The sequence below is a fragment of the Schistosoma mansoni genome, chromosome 1, assembly GCF_000237925.1.
Source record: "Schistosoma mansoni strain Puerto Rico chromosome 1, complete genome".
In the NCBI taxonomy this organism is placed as follows: domain Eukaryota; kingdom Metazoa; phylum Platyhelminthes; class Trematoda; order Strigeidida; family Schistosomatidae; genus Schistosoma; species Schistosoma mansoni.
In genome coordinates this window covers 52,621,672-52,648,174 of record NC_031495.1, presented here as the reverse complement: position 1 = coordinate 52,648,174, position 26,503 = coordinate 52,621,672, and the positions used below count along the sequence as shown (strand labels likewise).

At 34.9% G+C, this 26,503-nt stretch overlaps 2 protein-coding genes across 2 annotated transcripts in view; one reads left to right on the top strand and one right to left on the bottom strand.

Annotated features, from left to right (window-relative positions):
- Positions 1–7,067: 7,067 nt before the first annotated feature.
- On the bottom strand, positions 7,068–18,830 carry Smp_168270 (nucleoside diphosphate kinase; the record flags this gene model as incomplete). The annotated part of the gene is made up of 11 exons (XM_018794823.1): positions 7,068–7,215; positions 8,015–8,122; positions 10,132–10,508; positions 12,393–12,735; positions 15,538–15,612; positions 17,870–18,114; positions 18,149–18,228; positions 18,273–18,345; positions 18,382–18,498; positions 18,531–18,706; positions 18,740–18,830. 11 exons carry the CDS (start codon positions 18,828–18,830, stop codon positions 7,068–7,070), a joined length of 1,833 nt encoding a protein of 610 aa, XP_018649196.1.
- A 6,451-nt stretch (positions 18,831–25,281) lies between these two features.
- Smp_168260 (hypothetical protein) overlaps positions 25,282–26,503 on the top strand; it is a gene marked incomplete at its 3' end in the record, with an annotated part of 14,777 nt that continues 13,555 nt past the window's right edge. Inside the window, exon 1 of the mRNA XM_018794822.1 lies at positions 25,282–25,320. The remainder of the gene's footprint in view (positions 25,321–26,503) is intronic.

Here is a 26,503-nt window from a genome sequence, read left to right as displayed (position 1 = left end):
CAATCGTTTTTTTTAGCAAGCCCTAATTTTAAGCATAAGGAGAGACATCGTCTAACATGGCGACCACGTGCACCAAACCAACGATGGACTCAAATAGACCATATTGCCATCAGTCATCGTTGGAGAGGCTCGATAGAAGATTGTCGCTCGTATTGGAATACTTGTTTAGACTCTGATCACGCTTTAATACGAGCGCGCATTTGTCTGCGCCTCAATGGACGCAGGAAAAGTACACTAAGAAGACCCATTAGGATTGAACTGGAGGACGGGAAAGCCAAATGCGAATTCCAGAAACAACTGCTCTGAGATGCCAGGTACATCCAGTTGACGAGTCCCAAGTAGGACGAAACGCGCGTCCTTGATTCCACGGCTAGCCACTATACATCTTTGCTTATAATGCTTGTGAATTGAGGCGATATCGAGGCAATACACACAGTATACACATATGGTCAATAGGAGACTGACCAGTTGCAGTCCTAAGCATCAATGGGAAGATTCAAACAAACAATACTAACTGAATTGAAAATACAATCTTTTTAAAAAAATATTCAATTGTAATAATCAAACAGTTAGTGTTCATTTAAACTGATTACTTTAGAATTATTAATTAGATTTGACAAGATTTGTGTAGATCATAATGAAAATTACTTATATAATACTTAACTACTTAAATTGGGAGTTTTCATTTTGAATATTCCATACAATTTTGACGAATTTCGTACTCAAACCTTTTTCTTTGAATAGACTACTTTTAACGACCTTACCTAATTTTAACTTACTTTAGTCAGTATTTATGTATAAGATTAATAAGTAATTAGTCAAGTCATTATTGTCTAAGTAGTATAATTATATAACTGAAATGTTTTATATCCATAAGGGGTCTAAATTAAACATCGTTGTTTAAAATAAATAACTAAAAGTCAATTGAAATACAGCTAAGGATCAATAAGGATAACAACTTGCTCAAGATGATTTATCAGTTTTCAAAAGCTGTGAAATACAAGGGCGTGTGGAACATAAATAAAAACAGACACTCAATAATAACTTCAGAAAACGGTTATGATAGCTTCTTAATATGAGATTTTCAATAGTGAACACCAAAGACCATAAGATCAGTCTGACAATAGACCTTCAGGATTCATGTTGGGCCTGTTAATTTTAAACCACTGATTTATTATCCAATGATTTACATATTTAATATCAGTCGATTTGCGATATCCCCAAGCTGTCATTCCATAGTTCACGTTTTCTCGTTAAAAAATTATGAATAATTCACAAAATCCTTCCTACATAATTGTTATCCTCATCACTGTATAACCTTGATCAACTTCTAGTTCTAACTGCTAAATATGTTGTTTTCGTGTATACACATGAGAAAACACAATTCTAGCATGCGAAAAGTAATTTTATAAGTGACTTATCTAAAGTACATTAAATATATAAGGTATAAGCTGAGGTGTGCCTACCTTGCTCTTCTTTAACTTCATATAAGTGATCTAAATTTTAAAAAATTAAGTAATGATTTAAATACTTGTTAATTGTAAGTGAATAATACCAAGATAAAAATAGACCAAAGAAACATGACTTTCTATGATGGTAAAGTAATGACAGTTATAATTTACTTATGTATTGGTTAAAAGTAATCAAGTCATCTAACAGTGTACAAACTAGTGATGCCTAATTTGTTTAGACAATGTCAGTCTCAATGTTTGTAAACTATTTTATGTCCAATTTCTGCACTAATTTTACTTATATTTCACGACATAGAAAGATCTATCATATTGAGATAGTGGAGAAGATTTCTGGCTCAGGTGGCTCTGATGATGTCGTTCAGAAAGACGTGAAAGCTTCACGACCAAACCATCAAGCTCAGGAAACAAAACCCCGTCAAAAAAGATCTATCATATGTTTAACCATAAAATGTGATCTAAGAGTAAGAGAGGAAAAAATAACAATCTAATTATCACAAACATAGATAAATGACTATCCTGTCCTTGTTTTAGAATACTTCATGAAGTGTGGATGTTCAACTTAGTGCGGTAAAGAGTTTTTAGATATAACAAATTGGAAATACTTTCATCTGTTACTTATATGATATAATTAAATAGTTATGGTATGATCAAAGTGTATACTTGATTCATTGAATAATTGAAAGATTCATTTAAAAGTACAACTGTATTTTACCAATATGGAATTTAATTAAAAATGGAGAATATTCCCAGCTATCCTAGAATCTTTAGTTTGGTAGACGTTGTCTATCAATAAAAATAATTTATTTCTATCGGCAAATGATTTATTGTCGCTTCAATGATTTAACACCAAAGTATTGTTATCACTTCTATTTACACTGTAAAACACTTGGAATCGATTAGAAGTTAAACTTTGTTTGTAGATATCAGTGCCAAGGTTGGACTTGATGATTCCAAATAAATTGAGCATTGGGTAGAAAGTTAATAGATGACTGAATACGGTTATTTATTTACTTTGAAGAAGTAGCTTACATTAAGTCACGAAACATCAGTAATGCATTTTTTTCTACTCATTGGGATATAACAAAAAATAAATTTATTATTTTTAACATTATTTGTTCCAATTCTAATATACAAATATCGAGTGATTCAATAATTTGTGAATCTTTAAATTTAACATTATTTCTAAAAGATAATCCTTCTAAATGGATGTATTGTCTTCTAGACTGTAAATATACGTAATAGAAAGTATACAGAACAGCTTATTAATACAAGTCATGGTATATTATTCACGTTGTTTTGCGATTCTTATCAGATACTATTGGCTAATAACAGATGGAAGTATGTTTTACACACCATGTGCTAGCCGTTTTAGTATTCAGGGACCAACTACTGATCAGGTTTATCCTTCAGTAAACTGAATATTGAAACCGAAACAAACAACACAATATTGTATTTCATTTTTCCTCTAAGTAGCTTCATTGAAACGAATCGTCGATAGACCATGAAACTAACTTTATATGTTTAATGGAATTCATCATTAAGAAAGACAATCTTCCTCGGAAATTACAAAATAAGCACCGAGTCTAACCGTAACTAATTATTATAATGTTTAAGAAACTAATGTAATAAATCTTATTGTTATTATCATTATCTCAAATATTGGTGTCAAACTAACCTTTATCCGTATCCATCTCTTCATTTATTGAATCTTAAGGAAAGATAACCGATAAAATTGTAAGTGTATCAGTACAATAGAGAAGAATTATCTTATGCTAAGAGATATACCTGTTTTAGCTTATAACGGCAATATGGTAGTATCAAAATATTTACTTCACGTTATGGTATTTAGTTATAACTACCCAACGAAGGCAAGGAAATTTACTTTGGTTTTCATTTGGCATTAGTTTCAGTGTTCATAGTGATTTTTACTAAAGTAATACTTCTAATATTTTGTCATTTATTTCTTAGAAATTAACTGAAATAACAAACTGATTATGCTGAATGGTTTGATTATATTATTATTCTTGTTGATAGCCATTAGTAATTGATGAAATAAATCAACCTTTATTTCATGAAGCTTAAAGACTCTTCATTGATATTACTAAGACGAGGTGAATACATAAAATCACGAAACTTTGGGAGTCCTTCTCTGGGAAGTCATTTTATATATGCTTACTGTGTATTTATGAAATTTTAATGTCGTCCTAATATCAAGCTTTTATCTTATTTATCAACCATTGCGATTCCTCTTACAGTTCATGGATTACAGTAAATTGATCATAAACCTGAAACTTAGTTCATTGCCATAAATGTCCTCCTTTTTTACATATTACAAATTCTTACTTGTTGTGCGTCAGTCGTTTACTTTATGTGTATAATCAAATGAGTTTTTAACTACGAGTAGTGTGGAATTCTTCAGACTGTTTAATTAGGCTTCATGGTGGTTGAATAACTAGTTTTGGGAATTGGGTGAGAATATTATTTAAGTGATCGATCGTTTTGAGGTATACAATAAACAGTGTTGATGGATGAGACATTTTTTATTGCCTTTAATGACTACCAATTATAACAGCTGTAAACGTTCAAAGCTTTTAAAACTTATCAACTGCTTTCTGAGATACGAGTGAACAAGTAAATGAGTTCTTAATGCACATCTAAACTTCAAAGAGTTGAAGTTATTTACAATGTAAATTTGTCAATTATTTCATGAATAACCGTGACTACTACAATCATCATTGATGACAAAATAATATAAAAAATTTATCTACCACATCTAAAGAAAACATAGCTTGATTCGGATGCTATTTGAATACCAAACTGTGTGTAGTTTTCAATATGAACTATTATTATCAAGAGATCCGCAGGAAATCAAGGAGCCATGGACAGTTATTTTATCATACTTTGGAACTTCTCATTGGTATACTTTTATGACACCAACTGGGTTTAAAACAAACAAGTTCCAGTCTATAAAGGAGCATAATACTATTGGACCACTGAGTATGAACACAGAGTTTTCTAGCTAGTGAAAGTTCAAAATGAAAAACACATTTAGTTTAAACAAATATCTACTAAAATCTCCATTAAAGTCTTGTTTACTTACAGGTACCAGATAGTGTGGTTAAAAAAACTCCTCCAAAGAAGGGTATGGAAAATAGTGGTTTATTTCATAGACATTTATAAGCTTTCTGATTTTTACTTATACTCTCGAACTAATTTAGAAATATCACAAGAAAAGTATTTTTTTTTATTTTTAACACACTCAAGCCTCACTTAATGCATACAATTTCTGATTTCTCAGTTTCCTTTGTGATTTACATGATAATAGTGATTATTTTAAGAAATTGGAATATTGAATGTTTGCAGCATTCACTACTGAATTAAATGAGTGATTAAAAGATCTTAGTAAGTAGCGGTATTTAGTGTTGATTTTAAGATTATCTAAATCCATGATAATCACCTTGTTTATCTCATATCGACTTCGCTATCTGTTTTTTTTATGGATTTGTTCGCTTTGATGAGTTACACTACTACAAGATCTTGAACTCTGATCATCTATTTTAGGTTAGGTTTAAACTTGGATGAAATCAGCGTGTGATTTTCAACCAACCTTGGTATTCGGGTGTATTTACTTTAAATACTTTATATAGAATCATATCACCAAATTCTTCAAAGTATTTTAGGACAGATTACCGAGAATTCAGTATTCCATTATCATAAAAAGTCGATTCACTGACCTCGTCTACTACTTCTTGACGACATCGTTTCTAAATGAAAGACAGAGAGAAAATTATCGGGGTGTAAATAACACATCAACTGAATAAATCAGATATGTAACAGTAATTAGGGAATAATAAGCATATCTAATTATTTACTTTATTTCTATAACATTTTATCAACATGGCTGTAAACAACCAGCTAGCTAAAATTCGACTTTTTAGAGATCAATGCACAAATGAACATGAATTTCTGATGGATTTTTTTACTAAATGACTATGCTTTGTCTTTTTAAGGAACCTTTTACTAGCGTAACTAATAAATCGATGATCGTAATAATTAAACTTATTTTATAGACTTTAGTTTTATACTTTCATCAAACCGCATCACAAAGCACATCCTAACTTGGAATCCTCAAGGGTAAAGAAAAAGAGGCAAACCGAAAAACATATTGAATCAGGAATTGGAGACAGATATCAAAAGAATGAATAGCACTTGGAAACAGGTGGAAAGAAAAGCCAAGGATAGAGTTGGTTGGAGAATCGTAGTTGGCAGCCTATGCTCCACGAAGGATAACAGATGCAAGCAAGCAAGTATACATAGTGTCAGCAAAATACATATGAAATGGTTTTTTAAGTGGACTATACTGTCTATGATAGTCAGCAGACTCAAATCAATATTCAAACTTCGTAGCCAAACATTGGATATCTGAGAAGTCCACGGACAGTTACAAGCAGTCATTATCATTTGTGGTGAGTAATAAACTGATCTCATCTAATTATTATTGTGACCTTTAAATTTTAAGCATGTAATGATGGCTGGTACATCAACGTTTTACATAATAGAATCTAGTAAATAAACGAGTGACATTTGGCTTGTTTGGTGGGTGTAAATTTTTCAGACTAATAAATTACCGATTTTGCTGCTTATTCCCCAACTAGGGTTTTTGGGACTTCATTAATTCACGTGATTCATAGAAACATGATGATGTTTCCACGTTATTCCGTCAGTCACAAACAATACTGATTTTGGCATAGATGTAAATAGCTTCAATTCATTAAATAGGTAGTGCGAAAATTCATGACAGAGAATTTCGAATTCCTGTTAAGTGAGACCCTTTATTCAATATGATACATGATTTTAATCTTGGAAGCTGCAATATATAATTTGGAGAACAGTCAAGAAAGCCATAGATAAAGTTTTACAAACATAAGCTATGTTTACTGATTGAACCTTACAATCGGTCCAAAACGTCCATACGACAACTAGTGTGAGATATGTTCTAAACCCATTGCTCCTAACCCATCTTTTTGTCCGTGCAAGTCAGTATTATTCAAAATACTGATTATCTTCTGGAAAAGTCACAGTGTCATTACGCTTCAATGCAGTCGGCAGTAAAACTCCTCCATTAAGCTTTAATCTACTGATTTCAATCTAATCGCCATCGATCCTAAATCTTCTGGGACTGTATGATAGCAAAAAACAGTTCATCCAGCTAATAAATCTCGACTGTGTCATTACAATAAGTAGATCGGACAACTCCATCAAGGTGATCATTCCAATTGGGTGTGTCACGTTCTTCAGGTTTTTAATGAATCATAAAGGCTTGTAAAAATCAGATCATGATGTATGTCGTAGGAACTCAAACGTAAGTTCTGGAATACATTTAATTAATATTGACTAGTTTGTGGAGCCTATATAAAACGGTAAATGGTTAGTGCATTACTGAGCTCTTAAATCCAATTATAACAATACATATACATATCTCCATAGTCTTCGGATGTCAGTCCATTCATTGCTATTAGAGTACGACTTGAACAGGTTTGGGAACTGCTAGTGAGTACATCATGTTAGAAAAAAACTACTACTCATCACATACTTTCATAAATTTCTAATGATTTGCTTACGGTTTTCTTCACTAGCTTCGATACCGCTGAATAATAAATTCTGAATCCGCTGAACTTCGTCTTTATTAGATGATCCATGAACTGCATTACGAAGAATATCTCTACCATAAATTGCACGAATACTAAAAAGACAAAAATATCATAGATTTTTTTCATTCATGAAATTTAAAAGCAGAAAGATAAAACTCTGAAACCTAAGAAATTCGAATAAGAAGTCTGCAAAATTTAACCATATATCAGGTGAAAAAGACGAAAAACTGTAAACTACTCTTTTTAGGGATAAAATACATTGTACGTGAAAATACTTTATATGAGCATTTTGATCTCTTTATGGAACTTAACAGTAGAAAATAATTCAAATGATAATCAGTAAATTCATTATACAATTTCTGAGTGATTCATGGTCTATTTATACTAAACTCAATCTCTCTCAGCTTCGCGAAACTAAATTTCAGAAGTTAGCTTACTTCTTATTAGTAGATATAAAACTGGATCAGTTATTGGTAAAAGGATCATCAACGCTAATTACAAGTGCAGCTATGCCTTCATGTTATATTATATAGATAATAAAATGCATCTACTAGTCGATAGTTCACTTTTATGCGATATTGATCCGTTTACCAAAGTGAGATTCTGGTCTATGCAGTATCAAGTTCCAGTAACGTTGACATTTTCCAAATCAAGTCGCCGTATCAGATCATAAAATCACTAGCTTTTGTTCTGAGTCATAAACAGACATTATAGCTTCCTGGTTGATACCCGTGATAAGTCATCATATGCTTTGAGTTATATGATTTCAGATCATTCCCAGAAAAGTGGATGGGTCCGTTATTAATTGTCCCTGGAAGTTTTAATATTATATTATCCCATATCTTTCAATCACCTATGTTTACAGTAAATAAATTAACTTCATAATGATACCTTTCTGATGATTCGTCAGATGCTTTGTTTGGATCTGTTGGTCCCATAAGTTGCCGCCAACCGGAAATTGCATTGCTTCTTGTCAAAATCATGAACAAAGTTTGACCACTGTATTTAAAAGTGATCAACAGAAAAGTGACAAAGAATAAGATAAAACAAGTGAACAAGCTACTTATAAAAGCCTTTTGTAAATTCAGCAACGTTAGTTAGTTGACTAGCACTTTAAGGCCACCACAGTTCTCTGTCGTTATTTTTAGAACAGCTCAATCTAACGAATGAAGGCTGTTAAATTTTAAACATGAAATATATTTCTAAAATGGTCTTTGATTTTATCTTACGTAATAACCAAGTTCTGTGTGACACTCTTTGATATCATTCAACTTTTCACAGAAAAAATTGAGTTATTAAGTTACAGATATAAATAGGCAAAAATAACAGCTGTTTACTACCTTTTCGTTACTGATATTTACCAAGCTAGTACGGCCAATGTGTAGGCGTGCGAAGTATTAGGTTATCAGATTATGAGTATCCTAGATAATTTTACTAATAACTTGGATAACCTATGTAAAGTTACTGACTTAGTTGCACTTAATATGTATTCTTTCAGACTTGACTACATCATTTAATTTATTGAACCAAAATGAATGGAGTAGATTATTATCATTGATATAGTAATAGTTAAGGAGCTTATTTCCAGGTTGTTGAGTTAAAGCTCATCTGACATCTCACGTAACTTTTTCATCATTCAGTAAGAGAAAGCTACTTAAGAAGGATCGAATTGCTTTCCTGACATCGTATTAGACTGACCATTTGGACAAGTAAAGTAATTTTTCACCAATAATAAATATGTGAAATTGAATTAGTTTGTAAGCTTAGTCTATTTCTTTTAGAAAAATATTCACAGACCGAAGAAATATTTCTTTTTAATTGGTTTTCCATCATAGCTCTACACCAATATATATGTTTAGTAATAATGATGAGATCACTGCCAATCACGTGACACAGTACTGGATAAAACCGTTACACGTTAAAATAATGACAAATGATTAATGAGGTAATTAAAAAGTTGATAGGGCAATCATTATATTTGGAGGTATAAATTAGTAAATAAATGAATTATGGTACACGATTAAAGGACTGATAAAGCACTTGATACTTAATAAGAGAACTGGTAAATTCTTGATGAGAATTCGAACACTAATATTGGTTAAGTAAGGATTACAAAAAGAATATCATAGCTACGTAAGAACAAGGAGACGAAGGAAATTTGATAATGGTAGAAAGAAGGATGGTCTGATAATAAGTTATAAATTGTTTTAGTATTGGCATTATAGATAATTAAGGTCTGAGGGACAACTGTAACCTAAAAACTTAAAAGAGGACTTAATCCCCCATACATATCATCTCATCAATGATGTATTCTTCAAAATACATCCGTAAAGTTCTTCACCGGATACTAGATTGAGTCTTCCCTTACCTCCTCCAAAAAGTGTTCTGACTTCGTGTGAGATTGCTTACTTACTAGTGGTTATATACAGATACTATTAAGGGATATGGAAAGTTTACATCGGACATTCGGTTTTATTCAGGCATGGTGAAGAACTGTGTAAGGTAGCAAATAATATGCCTCGAGAACCACTTATTTCATTCGGTTCATGATTCAGACTGATCCTTTAGTCCAGCTTGTTCTAGTTACCTCTATACTGAAAATGAAGTCATCCTCAATGCTTTTAGGGAACAACTGAAAACCAATATAAAACAATTGGGTTAAAATGTACAAAACATCTTATTAAGAAATATAGTGCCTAATTTCTCTACAAAGATTTCTAAAAAAAGTATTTTGAACCGTTTTTATGAACATTTAGGCATTAGTGTTGACTGGATCTGTACACTTTATGAGAAATAAGAAGGAGAACTATGTGATTTATGTCACGTTTTATTTAAAAGTATTGTTTATCGAATTATTTTTTTGTCTTTTAGCCTTTCACAAAAAAAAATTAGACTTGCATTTCAATTTTCACCACTGACAACTTTACTGTACCAAGGCTGTGACAAATCCCAACAATATTTCCAAGTTTCACAATGAAAAGTACTTTTTAACAAATAATATGACATACCTGACCATATGATTAACTAGATCATTGTAAAATGGTTGACCAGAACAGTTTTCATATAGTTTTCGAGCTATATCTTTGGTAAGAGTTGTTTCTTTACGTGCTGCCACATGAAAACCAGCTGATTCGATCCTTTCAATAATTTCATCTCGATTAGCATATGCATCTGGTTTAATGGCTGCAACTGTCTTTTCGACTGGGAAAAATACATTAATATCTTTCTCCACTTCATGCTCGTTAGCTGATCCATGTAGAAGGTTGATTTCTTTATTTTTCCCACTGGTCATGGTAAACTGAGCTCGTAATGATTCAGGAGCTGTAGCTTTAGCTTCATTAACACTTGCTGGGCCTAGCATTTCTCTCCATTTAGCGACAGCATCCTATTTATAAATGAAGCTTGAAATTTACTAAGTTGATGTGATTAGGAAAAATTATTCATTCAAAATATGCTTTTAAAAATAGAAGCATAATAATGTGTTATATAAGTTAATAAACCAAAAAAATACATGTAGTATTGTTTGTTTGAATCTTCCCATTGATGTTTAGGACTGCAACTGGTCAGTCTCTAGTTGGCATATGTGCATAGCAGGTTTCACTACTAGCCACAACCCATCTTTGCTTACAAAAGGAAATAGAATGATTATGAAGCTTTCCGACTCATCATCGTAGATAAAAAAAATTAATATCAATGATGAGTTGAATTAAAATCTTATTGTTATGTAGTTTATTCTAATACGCAAGTAAATCTGGAATAACATTTGCATCAAAAATTAATCTGCTATTAGCCTATTCTTTATGAATTTTTGACTTAACATCAAAAACGGATAAATCAAATAAGATTTGTGTGGCGCATATATATCTGGTGCCCCCTTGTACCAATATTTATGTGTTTAAATAAATAAATAAATATTAGTAAACGCCCCCAAATGCCCTGGTACGGCCGAGAGTGAGCAAAGTCAGCTCTCCCTCTCAAAATGCCCTCACAATGGCCACGCGTATATAGCATCTGCCAGCGAAGTCCTACTCACTGCCTTCTCGCACCAGGGGTGTTGCTTACGAAATTGAGAGGACGAAAAGCGAGTGTCCAGCGCTCTAACCGGGTTGGTGGACACCGAAAGTCCACCTAGGGGAGTTGGAAAACCCTGATTCCAAACCAATGGTGCACATGGGCTCCAGTATCCTAAAGGAACAAATGGCATATGAGTCAATCGTTGGTCACCGACTACCATAGGACTGCATCTCCTTACGATGCTTCACTGCCTTGTGGATCAGATCTTTAGGTCAAAGGCTCAGGGTGTTGCCCCCTAAGAAAATCGCCTGCTTCGGTCTGGGCACCCGGGCATTGCCACAGCCCTCACACAAATCGAATGAGATTTGTGTGGCGTATATGTATCTGGTGCCCCTTTGTACCAATATTTATGTGTTTAAATAAATAAATAAAAATAAATAAATTCCTACGTTTTTAATGACTTTCAGGAATGCTTATTATACATCTTAAGTCTTGCTTACATTCATTACATGGCCATTAGACAATAATATCTTATTTCATTGACTGGACTGTTACAATAATAACCAAACAGGGTGAATTAAATAACAAAAACGGATCATCAACACTATTGATCTCCTTATAATTTTAAGTTTTACTGAGTCGCGGAGATATTAAAGGATAAAACTTGATTTGTGGCTGCATAACGTTAACAGTTAGTAAAAATATAACTTTTTACTACGTTTTAATAAACTCAAAATGGTTAACTGATAGACATTGTGGGGTTCAACAACAAAATGAACTATCCAATAAGATTATTCAGATTATCTAGCAGGACAGATCAATAGAGTAAGAAGAGAAACTCCTTTCTTACCGGTTGACAATCTAAGGTATTGATATAATGTTGAATTGACGTATATCGTGATCTTAGAAACAAAACAAGAATTCTCCAGAACCTGATTATTTACTTATTTCGCAAACTCCAAACAGATTCCAGTTACTTGACTAGGGGATTAAGTTCCTCTGTGATTCCAGAATTACTCACGGAGTAAATGTTTCAAATGTTTCTTGTATCTATTTTTTATCTGCTCAAAAGATTTTATTTGGCTGGATAGAGTCAGTCAGTTTAGACAAATGTAAGTTTACACTAGTCTTTTATTTAATGTTAGCTTCAAACAACTTGTTATTCCTAATAAATATTGTATGATTGACTTTTGTTAGCATTATGAGAATCCTCATGAATAAGTTCATTTGACTATTTAAAAAATAATAATCTTACTTCTCTAGCTAATAATAAAGCCAAACATGGACCACTGGACATTACAGTAGTTAATTCCCCAAAATATGGTTGTCCCATATGCTCCTTATAATATTCTTCTACTTGTTCTTTAGTCAGCTGTATAGCTTTCTCCAGTGCTATTGTAAATCCAGCATTTTTAATTTGTTTTACTATTTCATCTTTATATAATTCATAAGCTTGTGGTCGTAATACTGCAACTGTTCGTTCAATTTCATGTTTTCCAGTAGCATGAACTGTTTCTTCGTGTTCTTTACTAACTGGTTGGGTACGTTTCACTGTAATTACTGGTGGCTCATAACCTGGATAGAAAAACGCTAGTTCTCTGTTTATTTTAAGCGAATGTTTTGCCGAATATGTAAAGAAACAAAGATGAAAGTACATATTTTTAAGTTAAATAACTAAATAAGGATAATATTAAGTAATGTTATTATTTTCCATAACTATGAAGTAAAACTAAAACAACATTTTAGATTATGACTAGACATTTAATACATCAAATTTGATTTGCAAATGATAAACTAACCCAAATAATCGTAAGCAAAGATGGATAGTGGCTAGCAGTGAAATCCACGACGCGCGTTTCGTCCTATTCGGGACTCGTCAGCTGGATGTACCTGCATCTCAGAGTTGAAGTTCACTCTGAGACTCGAACCCAGTACCTTTCGCTTCAAACACCATCGTGTTATCCACTGCTAGCCACTATCCATCTTTGCTTATAATGCTTGTGAATTAAGGCGATATCGAGGCAATACGCACAGTATGCACATATGCCAATAAGAGACTGACCAGTTGCAGTCCTAATCATCAATGGGAAGATTCAAACAAACAATACTAAGTGAATTTAACCCAAATAATATTTAAAACACTGAAAATTGTTATAATTTGTTTCAATAACTCAAATGTAACCATAACATAGACTATTGAATATATGCTATTTGATGTCGTACATGGAAAAGTATAGATATAAGCAACCAGATGTAGGTTGTTCATAAAAATATAAAAAGATTTTTGGTTGTGATCTCTCAATTATTGCATAAACTTGTATTGGGCACCTTTTTTGGATAACTTGAGGATTTACACGATTAAATCTTACACTAGCTAATACTCTCTATGATATAAGAGTATGTCACTAGTATAACGAATGTTTCAAATATTCCTCTCTCACTCAAGGTATACTACGATAATACGTTAATACAATGATAAAACTAGTCACGTTATGTCAGAACCAGGATACACCACCCAGAATAGATAATCAAAGTATAGATTAGACAATACTTTATTCCACACAATTACAGGCAGTCATTCTCAGCGGGATCAGAATCGAAAACAACTTCATGAGGGGAAACCACATATCTAATGGTCAGTAGGTTGTGTCTGTTTGTCCACACTCGGTGACTAATCATATTTTACCTTCACTATCCACATATCAGTGACCGTTTTTAATGTCTCATTTATCAAATGAAAAAGCAGAGCCTAATACAAACGGATATTTTACCATCTGAAGCTAGAAATGCATACTTTATGTTGGGTATCACAGGAACGGTGTGTAGAGGAAATGAGACAATATTTTTATCAGAAAGTAAAACTCCAGCCAGTAATATTTTTTTACAGAACAGCTGATTACTTCAAGTTGTAAACCATGATGTTACCTGAAGTTTGTAAACCAAGGCATAAGCCATAAACATTAACCTACTTGTTGTTATAGTCCAAGTTAATTTGTATGAAACCGCTAAAATAAATTGATAAGAACGTTCTTATCATTACTTCAGTCAGAAACATGAAACTAGTAACTTTGATTTATATTTCAAGCAATCATACATTGAATCAAAGATGTCATTAAAACCCAAACTAACTCCAGTTAGAAAAATCTTAGGCTGAAATATTTAAGGTTTGGAATGAAAACTTTAGACGAAGAAAATAGCTATCAGTTTTTTCAATGATTAATCATCCTACTTTATATCGAACTATCTAACATAAATACATGATTTCCGTAACCAACCAGTTGACAGACTAATCAACAAACCAAAGAGTTCAATCATTGTAAAGTTTAAAGAGCGGAGCGAGCACATAGCAGAGATTGAAAAAAAGGAAAACGGGATCAACATAATCCATTCCTCATAAGTGTTACATTAAACCAAAATTATGGGATCGAAACTCAGTTCTAAAGAAAATACTTTTATTAGTACAGGGTTGTGGAGATTATTGAGTTTTAATTAAGACCATGAATCGACCAATGTCAAACCACTATTAAAAACCTGGAAGCAACGGACGACCATTATTTTCACAGTATGGGACACCTCATCAATATGCATACACGACCTCGCACATAGGACTCGAACCCAGGACCTTCTATCTCGCGCAAACGCCTAACCTCTACACCACCGAGGGGGCGTCCAACGGTGTTAATGCATAATTCCAACTAAGCCACGATATTGCGCGACCATCTTCCATATTCGAGTTCGGGATCGTGGATGTGCACTGACTAGGGGTCCCATATTAGGACGAAACGGACTTCCAGTGCTTCTAGGTTTACAATAGTGGTGTTACATTGATCGGTTCACAATCTCATTAAAAATACTATACACTCCAAGTTAACATAAAGGAATGATAAAATATTCCCACTAGAAGTTATCAAACTTTCATAAGGTGTTGTTAAATTGTCAGGGAAATAACTTTAAACAGCCAACTAGACCTAATAAAAGTATGTGTCAATTTAACGAAATCAGCAAATTATTTTCTCTCAGATATTCATCTACTCAATGACCGCGAAGTAAAGTCTCATACTTTGTATTCGTCTCCAAGTTTATGTTGGATTAAATGCAGTTTGCATCGTCCAAAATTACTTCTACCTGATTTTTAATAATCAGTCAATAATTTGTCCTAAACTTCCTACAAAATCTGAGTTCAGTTAGGCAGAAAATCTACCATGAAAATTCATACATTTCAAAATTAATAAATGGCCTACAAAAACGTGTAGATCACCATAAAAGCAGCATCAATATTCATTGTCATCTAGTTTATGTTCATAAGTACTTAAAAGATAAACTATACGTTAATCACAACCAGAAAATAGAAAACTAGGATCAACCATTTATACATAATACCAAGTATTTAAATACCATACCTTGCAGCCTCTTCTTTTGAGCTTGATGCATGGATCGCATTCTGGATTATCCCAGTGCCATATTTTGCTCTTATCCTAAACAACAAATAAACGTTATTTATCAGTATTAAGAATTCAGCAGCATTTTTCGACCAAACATTCTATAACAATTCCAATAAATCTGAAACGTTCTTCAAAAGCGAGTTTGTTATGGCATTTTGTTTATCAAAAAACTTTAATTCAACCATCATATTGACTTCCCACACTAATGTAATTTGACCGGACGATAGTCATTCATTAAAGCGATTATTAATCTAACTACAAGTATCAGAACATTTTATTAAGATATAACATAAACCAACTAACGGATCGGTACAAAATAATTCAAAATAATCATGATCAGAAGTTATCTAACCAGATGATACAATAGACTTAAGCTTTCACAATACCTAACCAAAGTAAATATTTTAACCCCGAACTGAGCTTTTGGTCAAGTCAGCTTTGATATCGAAAAGATGGTTGTGATTAGCAGTGGAGTCCAGGATGCATGTTTCATCCTGCTTGTTACTCTTCAATTGGATGTACTCGCACCTTGAAATTGACGTTTACTCTGAGACTGGATACCAATACCATTCGCTTAAAACACCGTTTATTTCACATTAACTTATACCATAATGACAATATCGGGTTATTCTGCACAGGATCCCTATTCGCCAATCAAGTTTCAGTTATGAAATCAATATCGGGACAACCTAAGTCATTTCATATTAAATTGAAATCGCTTCTGTTATGAAATATAATACCTTACGTTTAATCAGCGTTTGAAAATGGATCATCACGACTAGATGGACAAAACCAAATTTATTAAATAGTCTGTGTTTATTTTAAATGTTATAAATAACAATAATTTGATTCATTATAAGCAAAGATTGATGGTGGGCGGTGGACAGAAGTGAAATCCAGGACTCGGGTTTCGTCCTATTTCGGATCCGTCAGTTTGATTTACCTGCACCTGAGAGTTGACGTTCACTCTGGGACTCGAACGCAGTACCGTTTGCTCCAAAAGCCATCGCGTTATCCCAGAGTGAACTTCAACTCTGAGATGCAGGTACATCCAACTGACGGATCCGAAATAGGACGAAACCCGAGTCCTGGACTCCACTGCCAGCCACTATCCATCTTTGTTTATACTGCTTGTGAATTAAAGATATATCGAGACAATACGCACAGTATGCACATATGCCAATAAGAGACTGATCAATGGCAGTCCTAAACACCAATGGATAGATGCAAGTAACCAAAACCAAGTGAATTTGATTCGCCCAAAAATCAAGTTTGGTCAATAAGCACAAGTGTTAAGCAAGTTCAAAACTAACAGCTCTTCTTAGATTAAGAATAAGAACAAGTTTGATAGGTGATACCATTACTTTACCACAATATGGAGACTAATTTACTGTGATATGAATGAGCACCTGAACTGTAATGGGGTACCAACGCATCCGAATATATAGTTCTTTGGCATTATCATGTACTATGTAAGTCAGAAATAGGCTTGAGTACTTAGTTTCCTGCTATATTACTTCAATTTATGCTACTTAAAACTGTACTATTATTTTCGTTGAGCACTAAATACCAAGCAGATATTGTTCGTACTGTTTTTGTCAGAAACTTTCATTATGAATTACATATGGTGCTGCAAAAGTAAGCCTCATCCTACAATGTATCTTGTTGGTTCTTTGACACACATACATGTAAAGTTGATAAAAGATTAGGTGGAGTAAAGCTTGAAAATTGTGACCTATTATTTGCCTTTCAATGGACGTACTGTCTAACTGCAGTTATAGAACTTCACAAAAGTGGCTGGGAAAATATTCATGACATTTTTGTATCCGAAAATTCGATATAACTAAAAATTATGCATCCGAGTACGTTACTTGCAAAAAATACAAGTCAGCCCCCATAACTGTAAGACCGTTGTATATTTGCACAGAGGTATTGCTTATAATTCAATAACTTCGGGTAAAAAGTGAAAAGGGAGATGGTATGAAAAAACTAGTGATATTTGTATACAACAAGGAGTGCAGTACAAAGTTTTGTGAACATAACCTTAGTTGCAATATATTGCTTTCACATAACACCATGAAATTTTTGCTCTCTACGCGTGCTTGTTCAGCTATAGCTATTAGAGCACAATTTGGATCTATCTGAGAGTCGCCACTAGGTACATCATATTCAAAACTACCACTTATCACATTAGCACGAGACTAAATGTCTTTTGTTTCTAAAGTACAGAGTTCAGCTTTAACATTCAGGTTTTAAATGAAGCCTCAAATATTCTGTGCACATCACTTACGTTTCATTCATTTCCTCTGAATCCTTTTCAAAAATAGACGGTCCAATTAGTCCTCTCAGCTCACTGATAATGCCTTGCTTGCCTTTTAATGCACAGACTATAATTTTGCTTGGACCAGATGTCATAAATCCAACCAGATCTTGAAAATAAGGCTGATCTTTAACATTTTCATAGAAGATTTCGGCCTCTTCAGCAGTAAACAAATGCTCTTGGCTTTCGAGTATTTCGATACCTTTTTCTTCGAGCTAAAACAAAATAGAATTAAAAAACATTCCTAACTTCTCCAATAATCTGTTCTGCTACTCCTGACTGAACAACATCAGGTTTCAGTACTGCTAAGGTAAGCTCCTGTTCAATCTCTTGATTCAGATTTTTCGGTGAAATAGAAAATCAAAATTCTTACCCTCCTCCTCCTCTTTTCTTTGTTTAATCTCCGCCTCTTTTAGTTCTTTAGCGATAACCATAGGATCACGTATCTATGGAACAACTTAAAAACATAATAATAAGGGCACCTCAACCCTTTCAGCTTCACCGCTTATAACATCGTGTTCTTGCTTTAACTTGCTCAAGATACATTCCTCCAACTGTGGGGGATTTACTCCTTTTACTGCTGCAACAAGGCATCCACCCTGTTTCGTCAAAATGAAATATTGCAACTCACTCCAAAAAATAGAAAATAAGGTTCGCACTTCCCCCGGTACAGTTCAAAGCTTTCTACAGTATCTGCTCTTGCAACTGCAAAATGCAATAAGTCGTCGTTTAGTTCCGTTTTGAGTCGTTTAAAAAGACCAACAACAGCGGAACAAGGACCACACCATTCTTGGTAGACATCTACAACTGAAACAAAATAAGAAACAATTGACAGAATACCCATTAGCCCTTGCTTTATACGCAGAGCGTTCCAACTATCTTCGTCCACAATTTCTTCTTGCAATGCAATCTCTCCTCTCTTTTTAGCCATTTTAGAAGTGTTCACTCTTTTGTGTTATAGGTCGTTATAGAACTGAAACGTTTAAACAAATCTAATGTCCAATAAAATATTGAGTGTGATGATATTCCTACAGTATTTGTCCATAAGCAGTTCGTGGTTGCAACTAGAGGATGATTCTTCAATCACTGTTACCTTCTATCATATTTGATGCTGGTTCAGTTGGTCAGGTCAACCAAATTTGATCCAAATAGTTATGAACGAGATGAAAGTTGAATTTTAATAAGCTTTCATACCTGATAACAGTTGACCGCTGACCCTTCCAATTGGGAGCCTGAGTATGTGAAACAGGTGGGAAAAAATATTGTGACATTTTGTTCTGAGTTCTCTAGAATATATAAAGCTTCTCGTTGAGTGATTACTGGGAAATTGTTTAGACAACTTCAACCATTAAAGAATTCTAATACGTGACCATTCGTAAAGAGTAAACTGTATTCCTACAGACTGACTTACTTTACTGAATCTCTCATTTGTAGGCATTTAGTCAATGGTTTAAAATGGAAACAAGACTACATAAGTACTAGTGACTGGATGTTTTAAGATACAGTACTCCATTATTAAGTTGCTTTTAAGTCCCACATATCTGAAGGCTTAAAAACCTATTTTGAGGCGGACTTTACAAGGCTCGGATTCGGGCCTCGGGACCGGTTATGTATATGTATCATATCCCCTGTTTTCATCCAATGAACGGTAAAACGTTTGTAACCACTTGAGGTTAACCCCCGCCTCACTTCTGAATGTTATGCTCCTGTCCCTGTTTCCATCTTCAGTGTAATCCACTGGAGATGGTAATCCAAGACGTTGATCAGGTCAAAAGTCATCAAAGTGTAATAATAATGGATTCTCCATTGACAGTGGGAGATCGAACAGTAGTTCCACAGAGTGAGTAATACGGATCGACCCGTCTTCTTCGAGGATAGAGTTGTCCTACGACCACTTCAGCATCTCTAAATAGATAGGTTCTACTTCCCTTATGATACCAATTCTTAAGTCACTACAGCTTGAGCAGACATAAGTTTTGTGTCCCTAAAAACGCTATCGAACGTGTATCTGAAATAATCAAAATTGCCAAAATATTGAAAGAATATCATGGCTAGTTTTATTTTCTGGACCGAAGATAATTATTTGGCCAATGACTGTCACGCAGATGAACTTAGGTTATTAACTTGAAACCCGAAACTCTGGACAAAAAGAGATACGAGCATATGATCCTATAGTAAATAATATACAAACCGGAGGAATCGAATAACAAAATGTTAACTTCTTACATGATCGTAAACCTGTCAAGGTATTGTTCATTACAACAGATAAGAGAAACCCGTTGTATATTAAAACCAGAAATCTTTAAGAGTTTGTCATTATTGTTTGTTATCCAACACAGGAAAAAAGTGGAATTCGGGCTCTGTTCATTTTGAATACACAAAGATTGAGGGATAATCGTGTACCTTCCTTGCCCGAGTCGAAGTTACACATCATCTTTAGTACTTAACACGAATTACTCTTTCGTGTTATCCAAGTACCGTGACTGTATGGAATAAACATGACCTTACTGAAAACACGTATTCACAAGAACAGATTACTTAAGTGTGGGGTAGAATTACTTGTGCATACACCAGTTGTATATCTTCTTTTTAGGTCCATCATCCAGCATAAAAATTAGAAACATAAGTCTGAATGGTGAGTGTAGGAGAACAACCTCAATATCACAGATTGATTGACTTGTTCTCATCCATAAAGAGCCTGACACAAAATGTTCTGCTCCACATACTTGGGTGTAATGAAGTTATCGCCCTCACCATCAATGCTTGCTGGTCAGTAACTCTACCCTCCCTCCTTTTGTGATGTTAGGCTGATTTACGCTTTTTTGGATATTTATCTTACCTCACACAAATCTCTGGGTTTCACATCCTGTTGGAAAATACAGGGTCCACTGCAAATCACACATATAAATAAGGAGTTTTCGATTTATTGCGCTAAAGATAGTTCCCGAGATAGTGAAATTGAAGGCAGATAGAACCAGATGACCACAAAGTAACGTATCGTATTTAATATTCTCAATCAGCGCGTAATCGAGTAAAAGGCAATCATCAGTTAGTAAAAATACCACAAAAAGGCATTCATGGTTGATAAATCGGCCCATATCTAGAGAAAATTTGGCTGTAACGAAAGATAAAAATACTCCCTTTGACGCGATTTTCGAAGGCCCGAGTAAAACCTTTGACAAGGTCTCTATCCTCGGCCTTGGATCAAAACCGCGAAGTTTCGGGATCTGTAATGAAATCATAAAATAAATAAATGTCTTTCTCAATGACAGAAGCAAGGAACGCGGAGAAATGAGGTTCTGCCAACCTAAGAATATGTGGAATCCCCCAAAATACAATCCTCGGTCCTTTACGTTGTCATTTTATATAAATGAATTAACAAATAAAGCAAACTCTTCTGTTCTAATCTCTTAGATGAAGTAAACATTCGTGGATCTACACACATTGTATCGGACAGAAAAATATTACAGTTACTTCTGCATACGTGTGCTACCTTTCATGGGAGAGAATAGGCCGTTCACAAGCAATCTCCAACCAACTCAGACCTGGGGAAATCCTTTCCAGTTGTTTCTAGTTGCTATTCATACTTTTTATGTCTCCTCTCGATTCCCAGCCCAGTCTGTTCTTTGGCCCTCCTCTTTCCCGCTTGCCTTCAGGATTCAAAGTTGGCGCTTGCTTCCTGATGCAATTTGATGACATACACAATGAATGACCCATCCACTTTCAACTTCTTTTCCTAATTTCCTCCTTATCTGGAAGCCGGATTGTTCTCTCTTACAGTAGGCTGTTACTGATAGTATCCGGCCCGTAGACATTGCATATCTTACGTAGACAATTGTTTATAAATAGTTGTACTGTTTTGATGACAGTTGTAGCAATGCTGGAAGTTTCAGCATCGTACAATAGAACTGCCTTGATGTTCGTATTGAAGATTCTAAATTTGGTGTTGATTGACAGACAGTTGTTTTGAGTCCCATGTGTTCTTCAGTGGTAGGAATGTAGACCATGCTTTGCTGATCCTTGCCTTTACATCTGTATCAGATCCTCCTTACTGATCGGTGATGCTGACCAGGTAAATGAAAGTTTCCACCTCTTTCAGAGTACTCCATCAAGTGTGATTGAGTCGGTGTTCGTTGTCGTATTTGAAGATCTTGCTTTGAACGGAGTGTATGTTGAGACCTACTGCTATGAAAGCCGCTACTGTACTCCCTGTCCTGACCTGCACTTGTTGGTGTGAATGGGATAGGTGGTCTTGGCCATCTGTGAAGTCGATATCGTCTAGTTGTATGCAAGCTTTCCGTTGTATTACATGCTTCTCCTAGACTGTGAAGGTCTTCGTAATCCAGTCGGATACTAGAAGAAATAGAAAGAGAGTGAGCAACATTATCCAACTCTTCTCTTGGAGCTATTTCCGGTGTCGTTGATGGCTCTTCCACTTATTTTTGCTTGTTAACTCATTTAATTGTTTGGTTCTGTGTATTCAAGTTGTGCCTTAACTTAATCTGCTTTTGTTCAGCTGTTGTTAATTTCTGTCTTTGTGTTCTTTTTTCCTGAATGTTGTTCAGGGTTTCCATAGAAAACCATTCCTTATGATGATGCTTCTTGCAGTCCAGAACCTCTTATCACGTTGACGTTAGTGCTTCTTCGATTCCTTTCCAGTTGTCTTCCATCGTAGTATCTTGTTCTTCCAGTATATCCTGTAAAGCTTGGAACCGGTTGTTGAGAGTTATCTTGAGTTCGTTGAGCTTGTCAGTATCTCGAAGGAAGGCTGTATTGAACCTATGTAATGCTGTTTCTCCAGTTGTCCAATGTTTCTTTAGCTTCATTCTCATCTTGGCCACAACCAGACGGTGGTTTGAAGCTATGTCAGCTCCTCTCCGGGTTCTCACACCTTCCATTGATCTTCGGAATTTTTGGTTGATACAAATGTGATCTATCTGGTTCTCTGTGGTTTGGTCCGGTGAGATCCATGTAGCTTTGTGTATGCGTTTGTGTGGAAATATTGTGCCGCCTGTAACGAACTTGTTGAATGCACATAGATTTGCAAGTCTCTCCCCATTTTTATTTCTCTCTCCTAGCCCATGTCGTCCAATTATATCTTCATATCCTGTGTTGTCCATTCCGACTTTAGCATTTAGATCTCCCATCAGGATGGTCAGGTCCTTCCTTTAGCACTTATCTGTGTTGATTGCAGCCTCGAATAGAACTGATCTTTATCGTCGTTGTTGCTATCATTGGTGGGTGCATAACATTGGATAACATTCGTTGTGATTACCTCCTTCTTTGTTCTGAATGATGCTTTGATTATCATAAATCCATGCGATACCCATCCTACAAGTGCATTTCGTGCTTCTCTGGACAGCATCAGAGATACTTTCCTAGTATGTGGAGTACAGCTCCATTTCTTCCGCACTAACCTTTGCTGTTCAGTTTGGATACAGTAGGTTCCGATGGTTCCGAAAACCGTCTAGTTGTATTTCCTTATTTCCATCTCTATTTGATTGGTCTCTCCGGACTCACACGTTGTCCGGACGTTCCATGTGCCTATAAAGATCGTTGCTCTGATTGTTGGAAAGACGAAGTGGCTTCATGGCTTCCGAAGAATCTCGACTCTCACCATCAGGTATCACAACTGTTCCTTCAACTCGTAGGGAAAATTTTAAATGGTTTGATTTGTTTATTTAGGTTGGCGCATTTTTAGCAAGGTTGGTTTCTACGGGACGGGGTTGCTGACATCGTGCCTAAACCTCGTCCTTTAACCGGGCTTGGGGCTGGCGGTAACCCTAGAGGAGCTACAGGCGGAGTTAATAACATTACAGGATGACCTCAATTCACTGATCGAATGGATGTGTATTTCGTCACTGAAAACTAATTCTAACATGAGTTCGGTGATGTAAATAAATAACTGTGATGATTAATATCATCACACAATAATTGAAATTTTGTATCCTAGCTTAATGAATTTAAAGATCCAGGAGTCATAATAGGCAAGGGTCTTAGAAATATCAATGAAAATAGGACTGTCGAAAGCCAGAGCTTCAGGCTATTCGTAGGTCATTTCACTACTTCGATGGAGAAATGTTTGGGGTATTATACCCGACTTTTGTGAGATCCCTTTTGGAATATGGGATTCAAGCAACGAGTTCTTGTTTCAAGTATGAAGCGGATACACAGGAGTGAGTTCAACTGTAAGGATCCAAAATGATAAGAGGTCCTCCTCGTCTGTCATACGAATACAGACTGCAACACCTCAACCTATTTCTGTTATCTTATTGCAGGTCACAGGGTGACTCGATACTGGTTCACCGTATACTGAATGATTTCGGTATTATTATGTCTTATATTTTCCTTCCATCTAGGAATGATCGTCTCAGAGGGTAGCCTAAAAAAGTTAAAAAAATATGAATCAAGTCAGTTACATCGGGAGTTTCGGTCATCACAGCGAGTAGTGAATTACGGAATTTTGTACCAGAACACGTATTATTGTGGATAGCATCAAGTCGCGATTGACTATGATCACCACTACAGGAAGATTACGTACCAGATATGGACTTGGTTCTCTCGGTAGGCCCAAAACCCGAAGGTTGTTGACGGTTGAAGTAAGATATATTTTTTGGCGATCTCTTGGTATCGGAAGAATAGTGAGACGCGCCAACGTTCACAGGCGGAACTGCCGAGCGTACTCTGGTTCATGCAAGGTCACGGGCAACGGAAATAAAAATGTCTTCAGTACAGTTAAACGAGCAACTACAGTAAAACAATCACTGGTACAACTGGTTATAGTAATAATTGTCTCCAACATACCAATCGCGTTCTCGTCACACATGTAGGTCACTACAATATCATACATTCAAATAAAGATGGGTTATTATTATTAGCTTTATTCAATATTATATTTTTGGTACAATATATAATATATAAAGTGTCTTAACAAGTATATGTGTGATCAGATTGTTGGAAATGTATTGCGCTAATATATAATCCTCAGCACAAAGTACTTCTACAAAATTTCCGTTTCTTACTTCTTCGTCTTTCCTGAAGATAAATATTGAGTGATCGCCAGTTAGAAGTTAGCAGCCCAGTTCTTCACTGTAATACAAATCGAAGGGAGTAATATAGATCAAGTGGCCTGGCATCCCTGCCACTGGTAATTAAAAGCTGAGGACATGACCACCTACATTGACAAAACTGAAAAATTAAATCGAATGTAGTCACATGAAGAGGCAAAACTCAACTCATAACTCTTTTTAGATAGAAACTCACAATCTTATACACATAAACGCACTTGTTCCTCACAGTTATACAAACAAGTTAAATTTTTAAATCACGATAACCGTGTTTTAACGCATTAAATTATTTAAACAATGTGGCACCCAGGTGATCTGCGTGGTAGACCCTTTATTTCACTTCAGTTTCTTAAGGTATGACGCTAAGTCTCCTCTGATTTTATGCTAGTAAACTTCATGTTGTTCCATAATAATCGATGACTGCCTTGTATATCGTCGTTATCTTTTTTTTCCACATATACGTGGTATTCCACGCTTAAAGTGGTTGGTCGGACGAGTTTTATTAGTGAAAAAAAGGATAGATCGAAAACCCAAGGCGAATTTGGGAGTGAGCACAAGGTTAACCAATTAAAATAGGCAATTCGGAATGTGGCCTTCGTGTAAAAGCTCCAAAATAAAAAGTTATAAAGTCACATTAAGTGTTTTATTTAATTGATGAACTTGTTGGTGCTACAGATTGATAAGTTGAGTCAGAGTTCATAGTTTTGTAATACATACAGACTTCTGATCTTAGCCCTACATCTTTTGACACTTAACTCTTAACACAAAAACCCTTCGATTCTATCTCCTAACCCTAAAGCTGCTGAATGCTAACTTGAAATCCTCATACTCCTAACGTAAATACACTGGCCTTAAAATTTCGTCCCACGAGAAGACTATGATGCAGAAGTGCGGAATGTACTTCACTCGATATTTAGCCTCACTTCATTAACTTGACGTTTGATTCCATGTTCATCACGTTTGAATCTACCTTCCATTTCCAGACTGCATTTTCCTCATCATGTCTGTGTCTAATTCTAGGAGACTGTTAGTGGAGAGAGAATTGACAAATATGGACACTGGTATATATATCAACCTGAATAGAACACTTGAGACCTAAGTCATATGACTTATCGTCGGTCAGGGAATAAATGTTTATATTGAAAACAATAATGGTGAAAAAATATTCTGTCAGCAGTATGGTTCACGCTGAGATGAGGAATTCTTTGTTGGCGAGAACCATGCCATGTATATTTGCGGTAACATTGTTGTTGTACTAAAGATTCTGGTAGGAAGCTAGAGTCACATTAAAGTTGCTTGAAATAATTAACTCCAGTTTCTTAACCAAAATGGTTAGTACAACGATAATATAAGCAATTAGTCCCTTGGATAGATTTGAATAGTGTAGTAAGATGGAGATCATTGGAACTATGTAATATATTAGCGCAATACGTTTCGGACAATCTGGTCACACATATACTTGTTAAGGACATTTATATGCAAAGTCTAGTTTACATTTGGAGGTGAACACTTTTTTTAGATCAATGGGATTGTTATG